Source organism: Camelina sativa, chromosome 5, assembly GCF_030686135.1.
Source record: "Camelina sativa cultivar CO46 ecotype springtype chromosome 5, ASM3068613v1".
NCBI lineage: Eukaryota > Viridiplantae > Streptophyta > Magnoliopsida > Brassicales > Brassicaceae > Camelina > Camelina sativa.
In genome coordinates this window covers 18,919,516-18,936,545 of record NC_141884.1, presented here as the reverse complement: position 1 = coordinate 18,936,545, position 17,030 = coordinate 18,919,516, and the positions used below count along the sequence as shown (strand labels likewise).

The following is a 17,030-nucleotide window of genomic DNA, read 5'->3' as shown; positions in this document are numbered from 1 at the left end:
AATTAATTTTCTTTTACTAAGTTTTTGGCCCACTCAAGCTACTGTTAGATGAACTAACTTGTGAAATCGAATTAAATGATACGTTAAAGCGGATTAAGAGAATGGTTTAGACGTAATGTAAAACCGCTAGTCGAGACCCGAATAAAGAAAGTGCTTAGAGGAAGAAGTGGACAAGATATAAGGGTGGATAATTGTTCAAGTGTGTGTGTTTGTGTTGTATCATTGTCTATGTGGTAAAATTGGCGAATCTTTTGATGAGAAAACGTGTTTAGTTGCTTCTGTTATATGATTACTGTCTTTCTAATGATTATAATAGAGAAACAAGATTGGTGACTATTAAAGAATCAATATAAACAATGTTTTGATCAACTTCGCTTAAAAAGAGATACACGAATAATTTGTATAGTATTTTCGTTAATTGGTTCAATTGTTGGTGCGTATAGATCTATTGACCATCCCTACAAGCTGTATTTTTACCAGACAACATTGGTCGAACCATGTGCTAGATTGCATGATCAACTGGTTTATTGGTGTTTTGGGAGTTATGAATTGAAGCGATCGTATTATTTTGTTTTATTGTTAGAAACAAAAACTTCCTTTAAAATTTTAAAATATTATTGGCAAGACTGTTAAGGTTTGCAAAGTTTAAACATTTGATGACAACAAAGAGGTCATGAAACACAAGAAAATAAGTAAATAACAATCAAACTCCGTAAGTAAGAATATAGTTTTTTCTCAATTATTTTCTTTAATATCTTATTACTCATAAAGTCGCATGTTAAAATTTACGTACGTTCACAATTTACTTTCAAAGGTGATTTCCTTGTGTCTCATGACCTCTTTTGTTCGTAAAATAAATCACATTTGAAAGTAAGGAAAATACGACATATTTAATATGAAAATAAACTGGGGTCAGGTTAACAATCTTTCTTCTTCTTTTCCAAAAAAAGAAAGAAAAAAAAAAACAAAGAGAGAGTACATGAAGGGATCATAGAACCATGGCCTTGATCAACGGCGTCGTTTATGGATAATGTCAAAAGCAAACTTTGTTTACATTACATAAGCTGAATTTGAGGTACAAATTGTGAGGATTTTGATTTCTTATATGTTTGCTTTGTTGTCATTAGTCGCATCTGTACAACTAACTCAGAGATTAATTAGGAGCAGTTAATCACTACAAAAGAAGAGCACTAGCTAGTGTCTTAGTAAGACTTAGGAAAATATATCAAATTGATGATTTGTTTATTTGTGAGACATGTGTACATAACTATGAGAAAATAGATTTGTAGGTTTTGTTGAAAGTTTGTTAGCTGATCACTTTCTCATGAGACAAAGTTGACATTACGAAAACTAATATATACAAAGTGGTTTTGTCAAAATCTTTTTCAATATATATTTAGGTCGGAAACACGAAGTTTGGTAGGAAGCACTTCACAGACACACCCACATGAAAAAAATTACAATTTTCAGATTTTTGTATTTTTTCCTACAAATTAACAACTGTTAAGTTCTCTAATCAGTGCAAACGTAAGAAGAATTTACAAAAATATATTTTAGAGAAACTTCAAGTCTTTTTATATATTTACTTCACAAACGTCCCTTTTTTTTTTTTTTTTTTTGTCAAAACACAAACTTATTAGTGTGAAATAATCTAAAGCATAGAACTAAAACACTAACATCTTGGCCGACGTGGAAAATAGAAAAGGGAAGCTGTGTTCTTTGGCTTGGTATGTGAAAAAAAATGGGCTACAAAAAGGGAAAACGAACTGAAGTGCTTTATTGAAAACCACATGGTGGCAACAAAGCTAAACAATGACCATTCAATGATCATTACAAAGACTCTTCTTCTTGTTTTGGTATCAAATTGGGTCCCCGAGAGAAAACTTCCATATTAATTTTGTGGAAGACTCATACCAAAACTAGAGCCTGCAAAATGCAAATCATCATCATTGTATGTAGTTTGTTACTTTCTGCAACAACCCATACGAATATACCCGCTTTCGTGTCTTAAGAACGTTTTTGTGTGGTAATATGGCTGGTTTCAAGTCTCTCTCAACAAAATCATCAACGAAATCTCTCTACTTATGCCTACTTGGAAGAGAGATAAAGCCAACAACATATCGAGGTCTTCTCATGGACAAACCAAATAAACGATACACGCAATGACACGAGACACGCAACGCAATCACAAGCGTCATTCGAGAAAAATAAACTTGTCCTTGAGGTTTTCCTTCAAGACGAACCAAAAAATCATAGTTTATATCCTAAATACATTCACGCGTAGGAAACTAACAGAGCAAATTAGTACCACTAAAGTCGGCTATTTTTCACAACAGGAGAATGTAAAGCCAAGAACACATGTTTTTATAACATGGATTCTACTAGGAGATTGTTCTTGATTCAGAGTCTCTATGCAGATACTTCATAACAAGTAAGTGCATAGATGTGCAGAGGCTTATCACTTTATTTGAGTCAAAAACAAGGCCATGGAACATACATAAAGATCTCATCCCGTGCAAACAATCTTATTTTCTAATAAAAAAAAGTGTAGATGAATCCGGGAGAACTTATCTTACATTCTGACAAAATAACTATGGTCGAATCATCATCATTTGATTAAAAGGATACAAACCCAAGTAAAACTAAATGGAAGTAATAACTTCTGCCAAGAAAAAAGTATGAGAGTTCAAATCTCAAATGAGAGATTGCAAAGACAGTTGACAGATGTAACTTAAAAGAACCTGACTTTCCTTGAAAACATCAAACTTTAGCGCAAAACAATCACCGGGATGTTAAGCCATCCATCTACTTCAAGTGCTGGTACTAGATGGGACTGAGATAGTTGGCAAATCTACCTGTTATCAACGATTTTGAAAGTCGTTAGAATCTTTCCTTACTGGGCTAACAATGTGTATAGAATGAATCCTTCCACACCAAAGTTCACGATATGCTAAATACGCATATGCGATTGTTTCAGTGAACTAAACTCAAAACCACCAAACACTGCCACATTTACAACTTCATTTTTTGACAAAGTGTTACTAAAGAGATTTGATTTACATGAACCCAAAAACTGAAACTTAATCCAAAAGCAGGTTTTGGTATTATTACCTTCAGGAGAAGTGACATCAGAGGGGAGTTTCGAAACAAGACAAGCAGCAGCAACAAGACTGTGAAATGGTTGCTGTGTGCTTAGCTCTCGCCGAAGCAACCTTTACAGATTCAAAAAATCAAAATCCAAACTTTCAATCAAGGGCATCATTGAAATCAACAACACAGAACAAGCAGATTCACATCGAGAGGCATCGAATTATATATACCTGGGAACAGAACCTTCGATTCGTGAAGACGTATTGAAGCGCGGGGAAGTGAAATTAGGGTTTGGGACTGAGGAGGGTTTAGCTCTAGGTGAGATCAATTTTCGTGCAGTAGCGTTCCTGAAGATGGATCTCATTGACGTCGTCGACCTAGATGCGATACCAATTGCAGCCATTTCCTCTCTGGCTCCTTTCTTCGATTGCTTCCTTCTGCAAAGTCCGTCCCCAAAACCTTCGTAAACCCTCCATCAACTCGATGCGCCGGTTCGAGTAAACCGTGTAAATCAAACCGGATATTTTCCGGTTTGGGAACAAAATCGACCTACAGCCTTGGTTTGTTTGAACCAATTTGAAACCAAAATCATTACGAATTAGTTTGGTACAATTTTGGTTTAGATGGTTTGATGATTTGAATGTTGGATCATGCTAGGCACAAATTACAATATTCACAATCACTATCTTGGTAGAACACTATCATGACCAAAGTAAGTTACACATGAATACTTTCTTTTAAAATTAGCTGAGCAATCCCAAGAAACAGATACGATGACAAACAAAAAATTGAGTTAGATCCTTCTTCGGTTATCGACTCGTGTTCTCTTGAGGTCAGGTTGTGGTGTTTGGCTGCTCGGTTGTAACCTCTTTTGGTTACCACTTTCTTCAATCTGTTTACAATGTTGACAACAACGAGGAAATGTTTTTACTCGAGAGTCAAAAAAATTTCTAGAGTTAACTTGTAAAATGCAAACTTAATAGGTTCTTTACCTTATTGAGTTTTTCCCTGACGGCATTAACTGTTTGATTCATTGAAGAGGATGCAAAATACTCCTATATATCCCAATAAAAACCTTATCAGACCAAGATGACAGATATCTCCAAGTTTTTCGACACAATTGTTCAAGTAAGCAGCATTCAAACACACAACAGAACACAGACCTGGTTAGAAGAAACTCGAGAAACAGGAGCATTTCTTCTATGGAATTGGTACTCCATCTCTCTTCTAATGACAAAAAAAAAAGAGGAAGCAATCTCATGCACTAACTCGATGTGTTTATTCGATATTAATAGAATCGTCCAAGTAAACCATCTTGTTTTTTACCTTCGTGGGGAGAAATTGTCCGTTTGTGTCAAAGCTGGTCCACCTAATTTTGTAACTTGAGAGGTGCTCTTTTCTTTCTGGGCTGTTCACAAGACGAGAACCAACCCTGTCAGTAATTTTCTAACAGTATATATTTGGCTTATGAAGTTATACTAGGACTTGTCCTAACAGTTTTATATTATCCCCTTTGATATCAACCCTGTCAGTGCTTTTCTAACCCCAAAAACTTAACTAATTCAATGCTATAAGCAAAATGTTAGCTTTATCAACATGTGAATGATGCCATGGAAATAGCTGACAGCTTCTCTTTCCAATTTCTACAATGATTAACTGACAGTAAAATTAGTTGAAGGTGGAAAATGGAAATATAAAACTTACGGTTAAGTCTTGCAAGCACTTCTTTCCTCCTGGTTTCTAACTTATCCTTTGTGTCATTGAGGCTTTCGAATTGAGGAGCATATGAAATTTGGAGCCGATTACCCAAGAAAGCTGATTCATCCAACTTCCTCTTTGCAAATCTATCAAACAAACAACATATCTTAATATAAAACAAATTCTCCCTCTAGGAACCAAAAGTGGTAAAATAGCAACACACACAACTTAGGCAGATGAACAAATATGACAGTTTTATCCTAAGGAACTAAAATCCAGATATCATCACACACCAAGGAACCTGCTTAGGGATCTTTTTCTATTAAATCTATTTATCTCAGCCAAAACAAATTGTTCATTCTCGGATAACAACTGAAAGAACAGTAGATTACATATGAGTTTATAGCCAAATAGGAATCTCAGTGATGCCAAGTTGTTCAATCAAAGGGAAAGAAGAATCAAAACCTGGCGTTAGTGACGAGACGAAACTTAATCCAATAGACATCGGTGAACTCCTCACAGTCTTCTGCATCCATAGGTTTACATCTACACGAATCAAAATTTAACCAAATCAAAGGACCAAACAAACAATGATCATATTCCATAAGAACAATGCCAGAAACAAAAAGAGGGCAAGAGCACACTACTCACTCTTCAACCTCTCCATAAGTCATGAATAATTTCATGAGCTCATCACCACAACCCAAAGCTGGGACATTACGTACTATTAAGTATCTGATAAACCCAACAACAAAAGGTTCAAAATCAATAAATTGAACCAGTAAAAAAGCAAGAAGAACAAATTTGATTTGAGTAAAATTCACCTTGATTCATCGCAAACTGTATAAACCCTAACAGCTGGGGTCTCATCTTTGTATCGACCCATTCTTCTGCAATTCTTTAGAGGGACACGATTCAGTCCGTAATCAAAGAAATTGATACTAAATACAATCAAATTGTGACTAAATTGAATAAAACTTGCACTGTTCTTTACAGTAATCGGCAAGGAGATCGAAAAAGGTATGAACTTTAATTGCTCGATACCTGAGTGAATGAATTCACAAATCGATCTCAGCAAGTCTGAAAAAAAATTCAAAATTCCCAAACCCTAATTTCAGATATTCAAAAGAGAGAACCGAAATCGACCAAACGACGTCGTCCCGAAGTACACTCAAAACGACGTCGGCTTATCAGAGTGGAAAATAAAAGAAAGTAACCCAACTCTTTCAGTGATAACCAATAATACTCTTTCAGTGAAGAGATTATAAGTATAGAACCAATAACATTTATTTGAGTAAAGTATTTAAAAATCTGTAGTTGAATAAACGATTTGGGTTGGAGTTAGACTCTATTAAAATCCACTACTAATCTACTATCCAATAACACCCACTAAAAGAACAATCTAATAAATGCGTATTCATAGAGGACAAAATGCTCGACAATAAAGTTCACCGAGATAAACAAGTTTACAACAAAGTGACAAACTAAAAACAAACACCATTTTGTACAGCTTCTACATATCCTTGTGAAGAACTGTCACAAGCTTCTCATACAAATCTCTATCCACAAGCTTTTTATCCCGCAACATCTCCAACAGTCCTGTCGCTTCATTATACTTCCCATTCCTACAACTCTCATCAACAAGTGTTCTATACGTGATAAAATCAACCAAACGGCCATTCTCAATCATCTCCCACAAACAATTCACTGCATCATCGATCTCACCGCTAAGCGCAAGAGCACTAACCAGAGAGTTATAAGACTTCCCATTTGGAACAAAACCTTTTCCTTTCATCTCATTAAACAGTTCTCTAGCATTAATGGTCCTACCTTGTGCACATAACCCATGTATTAGATAATCATAAGTAAATGAGTTCGGCTGACAACTGTAAACCACACTCATCTGGTGAAATATCCTAAGAGCATCATTGACGTGAAGCGAGAGCACGTAACCTTTAACCAAACAGTTCAAAGCGAACACGTCTGGTTCAATCCCGCTATCCACCATTTGCCGAAACAAAGATCTCACCGTCTCCATGTACATGTGACTTGTGTAAGAATTGTTACCTCTACCCAACAAGGCTTTGAAGAGAATATGATATGTTCTAATCGTTGGTCTACATTCCAAGTTCTTGCTTGTCACCATGTGTCTGAATATATTCACCGCCCGGATCAACTTCCCTGCTTTCGTGAAATAGAAGATGATCGAATTGTATAGATTCTCGTTACCAATGTGACGAACCGAGAGTACTTGGTTCACAATATCATCCATTTCTTTGTACATTTTCGCAGCTCCGAGCTTCCTAATGGCAATGTGGTAAGAGCAATTCTCATGCTTGAATCTTGGCTGCTGCGATGCCCAGTTAAAGAGATGGAAACACAGAAACGGGTCTTCTTCAAGAGTTATAGCATCGGTGAGTTCTTCAGGTGTGAATCTTGGTGGAAGTTTCGAAACTGTTTCTTGAAACTTTGATTCGTTAAGGACTGGTTTCGTACTCGATTTCTTTCTATTGCTGATTCTCCTTCTAAGTGAACGTGTTGGAGCTGTAGTTGAGTATTGTATATACATAGAAACAGATGATGATCGACCTAACACTTTGATTCCAAGAGTAAAAGCTCCTAATTAGAACACATTTTGCAGAGTTGAAACAATGATTCCAAGAGTAACGATTCACAAGTACCTTGACTAGTTGAAGCAATGACACCAAAAAATCTTCGATAAATGCTCAGTTCTTGTGGAAGAAAACTTCTGAATTCGAATCAAAATCGAAACTTTTCATCAGAGTAAGATAAACCCACAAGAAATTTTCAAAATTTTATCAAGAACATCATCACAAACGTTGATTCCAGGAAAATAGTGAAATTACCTTAAAACAGAACCTTCGATTCGAGATTGACGAGGAGAAGAGGAAGTGTAGAAGCGAGACGAAGTGGAATTAGGGTTTAGGAGGGAGGGTCTAGCTCTGGGTGGGATCAAAACTCGTGCTTTAACGGTTCTGAAGATGGAGCCCAGAAATGTAGACCTAGTTAGAACCATTTTTGATTCGACTGCTTCGTTTTGCAAAATCCTCGAAACCTCAAAACTCTCTTTCCAAAGGGACTGGAGAAGACGGTTCAATAAACTGAAGAAACTAAACCGGGATTGTTCGGTTTAAATTAACCGGAGTCATGAGGCGAGGGACACGCATGAAAGAATAGGAAGGCAAATTGGAGAGTTTATGGAAAATGGTTTTAGGCTGGTTAAGTTTTGTTTGGGACTAAAACTGCATACAAATTTGGGTTCAAATTAATTTTTTTAACAAAATAGAATTTTTCGTAGTGTGTCGACATGCATCAACAAAACAAATCCCCTAACTAATATAACGGAAGTTGTACATGTTTAAAACTAATTTCATTCTTTATAAAAAATTACAAGAAATTGTCACTACACGTCATAAGTATCAAATAACAAATAACAAAATAATAATAGTCATTAAAGATAAAATATCATATTTTATTTTTTTCAATTCAATTATTTTAAAAAGTAAATAATAACCAATCAAATTCAATAAATAATATTTGATATCTACCTTAATTTTTTCATTTAGTCATTTTCATGAAAGTACATAAATTTTTAGGTTCACAAAAAATACATGAATTAATTTTTTAAGTAAGTCTGCGGAGGTGAGGTGGTGCGAGCAAAAGTGATGCAAAACGCAGTTGTTATGACTAGTGGAATTAAGGGTTTGCAAGTTGGGATAATACGATTTGGGGTGATTGTGATGTATTGAAAACAAAAACCTAATAGATGTAACTGTTTAGGTTATAAAAGAATTTGCTGAGGAATTCATCGATAAATAAATTTTCAAATATTTTACTATCGATAAATGATGACTTTCAATTTTAATTTATGTGGTATCAAAGAAATTTTATAATTTTCTCAACAAGTTAGAAATACAATATGAGTTGTTTTCTTAAAAAAAAAATTAAGAAAATAAGACGTTTACACTTATCTTTGTAGCAAATAAAAAATTAGTTGCCTTGTATGAATCAGTGCCTATACATAGTGATGTTAATATGGGTTTCAAACCCCATTTAATTAAATGGGTATGTTATACAAAATTCTGCCCATTTAGTCCCATTTATATAAAAATATTAAATGGGTTTAAATTGGGTAGTCCGATTAAACTCATTTAATATATGAGATTATCCATAAATTAATGGGTATGCAACGTTTAATTTTTTCTTTAGCATATTTTTTATTCAACGAAACCTCAAATCTGAAAGTCGTGAATGACACACAAATCGTCAACATCATCTTGATTATGAGCCTCAATGAATCTTGGTGAGTTTTAAAACAATAATTTTGTATTTCATCGGTTTTTTTTGTTGATGAATTGGTTGATGGGTTGTGTTAATTAAATGTGTTGATTAAGTAGATGTGTTCCTTTTTGTCTAAACCTAAAGTATAGTTGTAGATTCTCTGTTTTGATTCATCTAAGAGATTGAACATAGTTGAAATATATGGTTTTGCTACTGTTGTATTAGACTGCGGTTGTTATGAAATTATTTTGTCTCTAATTACTTCATGTTCATACTGATTATTCCAGTAAAAAAATATATTTATTTTATATGGGTCTAAATGGGTTTAGACATATTTAAATAGGCAGAATTAAATGGGGTTTAAACTTAAATAGATTTATATGGGTTTAAAGTTAAATATGATAAATATAAATGGTTTGGGTTTAAATGGGGTAGGTTTGCCCATATTAACATTACATATACATATTGTGTAGGTTTAATTAAAATTTGGAAGCTAAGATTTAAGCGGATCAATGGAATAAAAGAAAAAGAAGAAAAACAAGTTGATTTTTAATGAAGACTATGTGACATATAAAGGTTTACATCTATTAGAGTTTCTCAAAAACGTTTTGACAATGTGTGTTTAAATCTCAAATTACCCAAACATCACATAAAAGTGGACATAGATAAATGAATACCTTGCATTATGAAATCGAAAGAATTCATGTGAGAATGAATATCATTTTTTAAAATTATAGGATATCAATCACAAAAGATAAACCAACTTGGTAAAAACAAAAGTGAAATATTTGGTGGCTACGATTAAAACTACTGACAAAAACAAATTGTATTTCTTCAAAATTATTTATGACATTGATAGAATAAATAGTTCACATCCTAAAAGATGGAATGCACCTAATATATCACAAAAAAAAATTGAATCCAAGTATTTGAAAAACTAATGACCTCTTTTGGTTTCCAATCTTCACCAAAATGTGCAAGGTATGAACATAAGACAAATCTATTAAAAAAAACTTTAGAATCCAACAAAGCATCAAATCGTCTTGAATTTTGTTTGCAGATTAAAAAAAACTAGGATATATCCCGTGCTTAAAGCACGGGTCAACATTTTTTAAAAAATTATAATATAATAATAAAATTATTGTTTTATTTTTTTCTTAAAGTTATTTTGTTTGAGATAATATTTATTTTAAGTTGTTATGTAAATCTATTAGTATATTTGAATAATAATTATTTTAGAATATTATAGTATTTTATTTTTGACGTATTATTACAGTTTTATATTGTTTGTTTGTTGTATTTGCATCATTATTTTATGAAATATAAAATAGTAATTTTAATATTATAATTGTGAGCAAATAAAAATTATTAATTTAACATTTATATAAATTTAGTTTTACCAACCTGCCAATGTGGAAATTAAAACACACATTTTCATACAATAAATAATATATCTTCGTTTTAGAAAATTCAAATCACAACATATGCAGAAAAAAATATGCATTTTAAATTATAAGTATTATATGAAAATTCTAAACAATTTGTAAATAAAATAAAATAAAGATGATAGGAGAATCAAAATTTGAAAACTTAACAAAATCTTCGAATTTAGTTATTAAAAATAATTGTATTGTAAACTTGGATATAAAATCTTAGTTTTTAAGATTCTGATTGGTTTATATATTTTAAAAAAAAAATAATTAGTAATTTCGTCCATAATTTATTAGAGAGAGAAAATATTTTTTTTTAGAATTTTTTAGATTTTTTAATATTTGATTTGTGAGTGTTTTTTATTTTTAATTAATTAGATTTATTTAAATTAGTTAATTAAGCTTAATTATTTTTTTCTAATGGTAATTGAATGTAATTTTTTACACATTTTAGGGTTAGTTTCATATTTGTACTTCTCAATTAATATAGTAAGATAAACCAATAAATATTTATCATTGTCAAGATAGTTTTGATTTAAAATATTGAATATTTCTAAAATCCAATTCCACAATCATGAGTAAAAAAAATTAGGGTTAGGAGTCAAACTACATCTAATATTGCAAGCGTTAACTCAATACTTACAAATCTACAACACTAATTTAGTATTCTATCAACTAAATTATCGATTACTAGTATATTGATAATCCTTAAGATAATTTTGATTTGATACTAAAACAAGAAACAAGAATTTACAAATCACAATATATTTTGACGATATACTACATAATCACCACAAGTAGATTCAACATCCACATTTGAAGTGTTCAAAATCAATTAAATTCACAACAATTTGATATTGAACAAAAACCTTCATTAATATAGATTTCTCTTAGTTCTAATATACAAGTATTAATCTTGTTAATATTCTCAAGTTCATGCCCAAAAATATTTGTTCCCTAGAGTTCTTATTTATATACATGCATTATGTCGATTATAATTAAGAGAACTTCTTCAAATTACCACACTTCAAGTTTTTATTTCTAAAAAACCTACAAAAATTTATTTATTAAAATACCACTATCACTTCTTCTAATTTTTTTGAGCCACCGTGAATGTGTCACCGAACTGGTAGCTTGTGTAGTACGAGTTTCAATGTGATCTCTTAATGAAAGCACCAATCGGTAGGCTCAAATGTAGCCTACTAAATTAAAAAAAGAAGATATGAAATAATTTTTTTATTTAGATTGATAACTCTATAAAAAAATATTATTTAGATTGATTATTTTATATTTAGGATATAGTTTTTTAAAAAGTAGAGTTTTAGTATTAAGGATTTAGGCTTTTGTTTTGAATGTTGAAAAGTTTAGTTTTATTTTGGTTTGTTTTAAAAAAAAAATTTAAAAAATAAAAATTAATAATTATATTTGTGAAAGAAAGATATCGGTAAGAATTACCGTATAATTAATCATCATACTTTTTTTTTTTTTTTGAACAAAATTAATCATCATACAATATGGGTTGTATGACGAAAAAAAAACACAAGTTAATTTGTCCCATTTGTCTTTCAGTATACTCTCTCTCCCCTTCCTCCTAACCATATAATCCGCTATTGATTTATGACATCACCAGACGATTAAAATGTCAGACATAAATTAAAACACAAAACAAAAGAAGTAAAAAGTTGAAATGTTAATATCTTAAAATCTTATGTTAGATCAGATTTTATTATCAACCCAAAAAAAAAAAAAAGTTAGATTTATTTCACATTCACTGTTACTTACTTCTTCCATAGAACTTCTCATCACTCTCTCTCTCTCAGACACAACTGTACTCTCTCTGGCTGATTTGGAAGAAAACCCTAATTCCCAATTTTTATTTTTTTGTCGTTTTACTTCTTTCACTTGTCTTCTCCGGCGAGGAGAAGTTTTTTTGGTTTGTAGATCTAACAAAAAAGTTTTCATCTTTCACTATGCAATACTGAGAAAAAAAACCACTAGGAACAATGTCAAGCTCCGACCCGAAACCCGGAACCAAACCGGGTCAATGGCCACCAGCTCCAGAATCAGCCGCAATGCCACCGTCTTCTTGGGCTAAAAAAACCGGATTTCGTCCCAAATTCTCCGGCGAGACTACCGCCGCCACTGATTCTGGTCAGCTCTCATTACCGGTTAGAGCTAGACAACAAGAGACCCAACCGGATCTTGAAGCTGGTCAAGCCAGGCTACGTCCTCCTCCTGTCTCCGCCGTAACTAACGGTGAGACTGATAAAGATAAGAAAGAGAAGCCACCACCACCACCACCAACAACAACAACAACAATACCGCCACCACAACCACCTCCTGGTTCTGTTCCTCCGGTTAAGGATCAGCCGGTTAAGAGAAGGAGAGATTCCGATGGGGTTGTTGCAAGATCAAATGGACCTGATGGAGCTAATGGGTCATCAGGTGACCCGGTTAGAAGACCGGCTCGTATTGAAGAGACAGTTGAGGTTTTGCCTCAGAGTATGGATGATGATTTAGTGGCTAGAAACTTGCATATGAAGTATGGTCTTAGAGATACTCCTGGACTTGGTGAGATTTTAACTACTTGTTAATTGCTATTTGATTCTCTTGATTGTGACTTATATAATTTGGTAATTAATATATATTTATTTAGGTAGATTCCTTTTATGTATATCTTAATTCAACTGTTTGATGTCAGATAGTGACTCAAGTTTTTGTGGATCTTTTAAAGTTTCTTACTTTAATTGCTATTTTTTTTTATATTGGGTGTGGCTAATGATGATTGTGTGTGTGTTTTTTTTGTGTTTTAGTTCCAATTGGGTTCTATGGTTTGCAGCATTACCTTTCAATGCTAGGCTCATTGATTCTGGTTCCACTGGTTATTGTTCCTGCAATGGGAGGTTCACACGTAAGTTTGATTCTTTTGGACCCTCCTTCACTTTGATCAATGTGGATCTCATTTCATTTCATCTTTTTGAACCATCTGTTTTTGGGGTTATAGGAGGACATTGCAAATGTTGTTTCGACTGTACTTTTTGTCTGTGGTATCACTACATTGTTGCATACTTCATTTGGGTCGAGGCTTCCTTTGATTCAAGGTCCTTCCTTTGTTTTTCTGGCTCCGGCTCTCGCCATTATTAACTCCCCAGAGTTTCAAGGTTTGAATGGAAATAACGTAAGTTGGAAAACCAAAAACCTCTTTTGCTATTTATCTCTAAATGAATATGCCAATCATTTGGTTCCTTTAAGGATACTGTTTTACCATCTGCATGTAACTGTTATTCAGATTGTGGCCTCATACTGTTTTAGTGAAATCATACACTGCCCTTTAATTTTCACAATTTGTTTGGGTTTCTAGTGTAAAAATCATTCAAATAGACCGGCAGAGCTTTCCCCTCAATTTTAATGGCGTAGTTTACTTAGCCAGGAATAATGATTCTGCATGAGGAAAAATCCTGCACTAGGCACGAGTCCATGGAAAAGAAAGTTTCCTACTTTATGCTAATATGTTTATGCGTTTGTCTATAGCATTGATGTACTCAATGCATGTGATGGTTTGTGAATTAGTTCTGGCTTGTGTCTTTTCTTTAGTGAGAATTAGATTGTCTTGTACAAAGAATGTGACATCAAGTATTGTTTGTTGGTTAAATACGGTAGAACTTCAAGCATATCATGAGAGAGCTGCAAGGTGCAATCATAATTGGTTCAGCTTTTCAAGCAGTGCTTGGATACAGTGGCCTAATGTCCCTGATTTTGAGGTACACATCTCTTCATTTGTCCAAAGCTGACACCTTCCAAATATAAATCAAGCATTAGTTATTATTTCCAATTTGGTGTTTCGTCTACGCATGGTCGTTGTGGCTTTTTCTGGTGCTGTATTTACTTGCATTCATAATGTTTTGACTATCTATATAGGTTGGTCAATCCAGTAGTTGTTGCTCCAACGATTGCTGCCGTTGGACTCTCGTTTTACAGTTATGGTTTTCCGCTTGTTGGTAAATGTCTTGAGATCGGTGTAGTGCAGATCCTACTTGTGATCATCTTTGCCCTTGTAAGTTTAGTGAAGTTTACTTTTAACCGTCCTCTTGGCAAATAAGAATCTTTAGATGCTAGTTTCAAATTTTGCTTTACTTCGTGAAGTTATGTTAAACTTATCATATCACACCAGGTTTCATGTAACACAATTTGATATTTTACAAATTTTGCTGCAGTACCTCCGGAAAATTTCTGTTTTAAGCCATCGTATTTTCCTTATTTATGCGGTAAGTAAACTCATGTCTGCTTTTTCCTTGTCTCTTTCGATAGATAGAAAGAGGAAGTACTCTATTTATCTTTACTGCAATTGAATCAACTTAATTAGTGTGGTAATCATCTGGCACTTCCCACTCATCAAGTCTACATGTGATTTTGACTTACTCTCTTAGCTTCATACTGACAGGTTCCACTGAGTCTTGCAATTACTTGGGCAGCTGCATTCCTTTTAACCGAAACAGGAGCTTACACTTACAAAGGTTGTGACCCGAACGTTCCCGTCTCAAATGTTGTATCAAGCCACTGCAGAAAATACATGACCAAAATGAAGTACTGTCGGGTTGATACTTCTCATGCACTGAGTTCCGCCCCTTGGTTTAGGTTTCCTTACCCCTTGCAATGGGGTGTTCCAATATTCAGCTGGAAAATGGCTTTTGTTATGTGTGTGGTCTCCATAATTGCTTCAGTAGATTCGGTTAGTGCTTCCTATCAACTTAAATTCATCAATCAAATCTATGTTTTGAAGTCCAAATATTGCATTCTTCCTAATCAGTTTATGATACAGTATATGCATATAAGGTAATCTTTTATTTTACGGGGCAGGTTGGTTCGTACCATGCTTCGTCCCTATTAGTAGCATCGAGGCCTCCAACTCGTGGTGTTGTGAGTCGGGCAATCGGTCTTGAAGGTTTCACAAGTGTCTTAGCCGGTCTTTGGGGTACTGGTACTGGTTCAACCACTCTCACTGAAAACGTTCACACAATCGCTGTTACGAAAATGGGAAGCCGCAGAGTCGTTGAATTAGGCGCATGTGTTTTAGTTATATTTTCCCTTGTTGGTAAGTAAGTGGCACTGCTTATTTATCTTTGAAGTTTCAAAATTTCTATTTTATCAATATGACCTCTTTAGCAAATACAACATCAATAAATGGATCTGAAAGTTAGCTCAACTGTTCAACAGTACCCATTTTTCACTCACTTTGACTAAAAGAGTTTTTGATATCCTCAGGTAAGGTTGGAGGGTTTCTGGCATCAATTCCGCAAGTCATGGTTGCTTCTCTTCTTTGCTTTATGTGGGCGATGTTTACGGCATTGGGCCTTTCAAACTTACGTTATAGTGAAGCTGGAAGCTCGCGGAATATTATAATTGTTGGGTTAGCGTTGTTCTTTTCTCTCTCTGTCCCAGCTTACTTCCAGCAGTACGGAATATCTCCAAACTCGAACCTCTCTGTTCCAAGTTATTACCAACCTTACATTGTCTCGTCTCATGGACCCTTCAAAAGCCAATATAGAGGGGTACGTTACTCTGTGCCCTCACTTTCACCTTCACTTTGACAGGACCTTCATTGTTCATATTTTCTTGTGTATATTTGGTTGTAGTTGAACTATGTGATGAACACGCTCTTATCAATGAACATGGTGGTTGCGTTCATCATAGCTGTGATTTTGGACAACACGGTGCCAGGGAGCAAGCAAGAACGTGGAGTTTACGTATGGTCGGATAGCGAGACTGCAACGAGAGAACCAGCTCTTGCTAAAGACTATGAGCTGCCGTTTAGGGTGGGCAGGTTTTTCAGATGGGTCAAATGGGTGGGCATTTAAGAAAAACAACACACTGGTAAATATGTCAAATGAGAGATCCCTCTCTTTTTTCTTTTATTATTTCGCCGTCTTTCTCTGTTATTTTGATTAGTCAGTCTCTCAATTTTTATAACACGGTGAAGCGTTTTCTTGGGTCGCAAGTTTGTCTATTGGAGAGTTTTTTTTTTTTTTGGTTGAAACAGAGAATATGGAAGTGATGATGATGATGTTGTTGTAAGTTATATAAATTATATTGATCAATGCTTTTGTAACTAGAGAGTCATTCTTTTAATTTCTCAGTATAGTTTTCCTTGTTAGGGTAAAACTTATGCTGAGTTTAAAGATTCGTTTTAAAGGAAGCCTGAGAGATAGGCTAAGGAGAATTTGGTGGGGGGGGGAGTTACGTATATGGGATTGGTTTGGACTTTGGAGAGTGTTGGTTACAACTTACAAACGGAAATGGTATAATAAGAATATCCCAATTATTGGAAGAGAGTTTGGTACCTAAAAATACTAGAAAACAAAAGTAGATGGATGAGATCTAACCTTTCCGTTACTATTTTTATATGTAGCATAAATATGTAATACAAATAAATTGGAGTGATAATACAATTTGAGTTGAATAATAATGTTTTATCGTATATGCTTCATGCACGTACTTTCTTTTTATCGTCTT

General features: G+C 33.9%; 4 protein-coding genes across 9 annotated transcripts; 1 reads left to right on the top strand and 3 right to left on the bottom strand.

Moving 5' to 3' along the window:
* Positions 1 to 2,506: 2,506 nt before the first annotated feature.
* Positions 2,507 to 3,614, bottom strand: LOC104786944 (pentatricopeptide repeat-containing protein At2g27800, mitochondrial). Its single transcript, XM_010512427.3, has 3 exons — positions 3,321 to 3,614; positions 3,112 to 3,212; positions 2,507 to 2,855 (listed from the first exon to the last, which is right to left on the bottom strand). The coding sequence occupies exons 1-3, from the start codon at positions 3,491 to 3,493 to the stop codon at positions 2,824 to 2,826; spliced, it is 306 nt and encodes a 101-aa protein (XP_010510729.1). The 5' UTR covers positions 3,494 to 3,614; the 3' UTR covers positions 2,507 to 2,823.
* Positions 3,615 to 3,708: 94 nt separating this feature from the next.
* Positions 3,709 to 6,107, bottom strand: LOC147943993 (uncharacterized). Of its 4 annotated transcripts, none has more exons than XR_015557119.1 (9): positions 5,833 to 6,016; positions 5,613 to 5,686; positions 5,440 to 5,523; positions 5,254 to 5,334; positions 4,795 to 4,934; positions 4,417 to 4,493; positions 4,254 to 4,317; positions 4,083 to 4,145; positions 3,709 to 3,982 (listed from the first exon to the last, which is right to left on the bottom strand). XR_015557119.1 is itself a non-coding variant. In XM_087450284.1 (9 exons), exons 2-9 carry the CDS (start codon positions 5,672 to 5,674, stop codon positions 3,884 to 3,886), a joined length of 675 nt encoding a protein of 224 aa, XP_087306410.1. In that variant the 5' UTR covers positions 5,675 to 5,678; positions 5,833 to 6,107; the 3' UTR covers positions 3,709 to 3,883. The 4 variants fall into 4 exon arrangements, 2 of the variants coding, with proteins under 2 accessions (XP_087306410.1, XP_087306409.1); XM_087450284.1 differs by having other exon boundaries at positions 4,417 to 4,498; positions 5,613 to 5,678; positions 5,833 to 6,107; XM_087450283.1 differs by having other exon boundaries at positions 4,417 to 4,498; positions 5,833 to 5,965.
* An 84-nt stretch (positions 6,108 to 6,191) lies between these two features.
* On the bottom strand, positions 6,192 to 7,907 carry LOC104786943 (pentatricopeptide repeat-containing protein At2g27800, mitochondrial). 2 transcript variants are annotated; one of them, XM_010512424.3, is made up of 3 exons: positions 7,656 to 7,907; positions 7,470 to 7,537; positions 6,192 to 7,383 (listed from the first exon to the last, which is right to left on the bottom strand). In XM_010512424.3, the coding sequence occupies exons 1-3, from the start codon at positions 7,823 to 7,825 to the stop codon at positions 6,302 to 6,304; spliced, it is 1,320 nt and encodes a 439-aa protein (XP_010510726.1). In that variant the 5' UTR covers positions 7,826 to 7,907; the 3' UTR covers positions 6,192 to 6,301. The 2 variants fall into 2 exon arrangements, with proteins under 2 accessions (XP_010510726.1, XP_010510728.1); XM_010512426.3 differs by having other exon boundaries at positions 6,192 to 7,377.
* Positions 7,908 to 12,148: 4,241 nt separating this feature from the next.
* Positions 12,149 to 16,629, top strand: LOC104786941 (nucleobase-ascorbate transporter 12). 2 transcript variants are annotated; one of them, XM_010512421.3, is made up of 10 exons: positions 12,149 to 13,091; positions 13,334 to 13,431; positions 13,525 to 13,698; positions 14,181 to 14,281; positions 14,439 to 14,574; positions 14,735 to 14,785; positions 14,962 to 15,249; positions 15,378 to 15,612; positions 15,783 to 16,069; positions 16,154 to 16,629. In XM_010512421.3, the coding sequence occupies exons 1-10, from the start codon at positions 12,524 to 12,526 to the stop codon at positions 16,373 to 16,375; spliced, it is 2,160 nt and encodes a 719-aa protein (XP_010510723.1). In that variant the 5' UTR covers positions 12,149 to 12,523; the 3' UTR covers positions 16,376 to 16,629. The 2 variants fall into 2 exon arrangements, 1 of the variants encoding a protein (XP_010510723.1); XR_015557117.1 differs by having other exon boundaries at positions 12,225 to 13,091; positions 15,378 to 15,616.
* Positions 16,630 to 17,030: the final 401 nt, after the last annotated feature.

Coding starts and splice junctions, on each gene's coding strand:
- LOC104786941 (XM_010512421.3), top strand. CDS start 12,524: ATGTCAAGCTCCGACCCGAAACCCGGAACCAAACCGGGTCAATGGCCA. Junction 13,092..13,333: donor TAGAGATACTCCTGGACTTG/GTGAGATTTTAA, acceptor TTTGTGTTTTAG/TTCCAATTGGGTTCTATGGT. Junction 14,575..14,734: donor TTGTGATCATCTTTGCCCTT/GTAAGTTTAGTG, acceptor ATTTTGCTGCAG/TACCTCCGGAAAATTTCTGT.
- LOC147943993 (XM_087450284.1), bottom strand. CDS start 5,674: ATGGGTCGATACAAAGATGAGACCCCAGCTGTTAGGGTTTATACAGTT. Junction 4,935..5,253: donor CGTCTCGTCACTAACGCCAG/GTTTTGATTCTT, acceptor TTTGTTTGATAG/ATTTGCAAAGAGGAAGTTGG. Junction 3,983..4,082: donor TCAGGGAAAAACTCAATAAG/GTAAAGAACCTA, acceptor CATTGTAAACAG/ATTGAAGAAAGTGGTAACCA.
- LOC104786943 (XM_010512424.3), bottom strand. CDS start 7,825: ATGGTTCTAACTAGGTCTACATTTCTGGGCTCCATCTTCAGAACCGTT. Junction 7,538..7,655: donor ATCGAAGGTTCTGTTTTAAG/GTAATTTCACTA, acceptor ATTCGAATTCAG/AAGTTTTCTTCCACAAGAAC. Junction 7,384..7,469: donor CATTGCTTCAACTAGTCAAG/GTACTTGTGAAT, acceptor TTGGAATCAAAG/TGTTAGGTCGATCATCATCT.
- LOC104786944 (XM_010512427.3), bottom strand. CDS start 3,493: ATGGCTGCAATTGGTATCGCATCTAGGTCGACGACGTCAATGAGATCC. Junction 3,213..3,320: donor ATCGAAGGTTCTGTTCCCAG/GTATATATAATT, acceptor GAATCTGTAAAG/GTTGCTTCGGCGAGAGCTAA. Junction 2,856..3,111: donor TGATGTCACTTCTCCTGAAG/GTAATAATACCA, acceptor CGTTGATAACAG/GTAGATTTGCCAACTATCTC.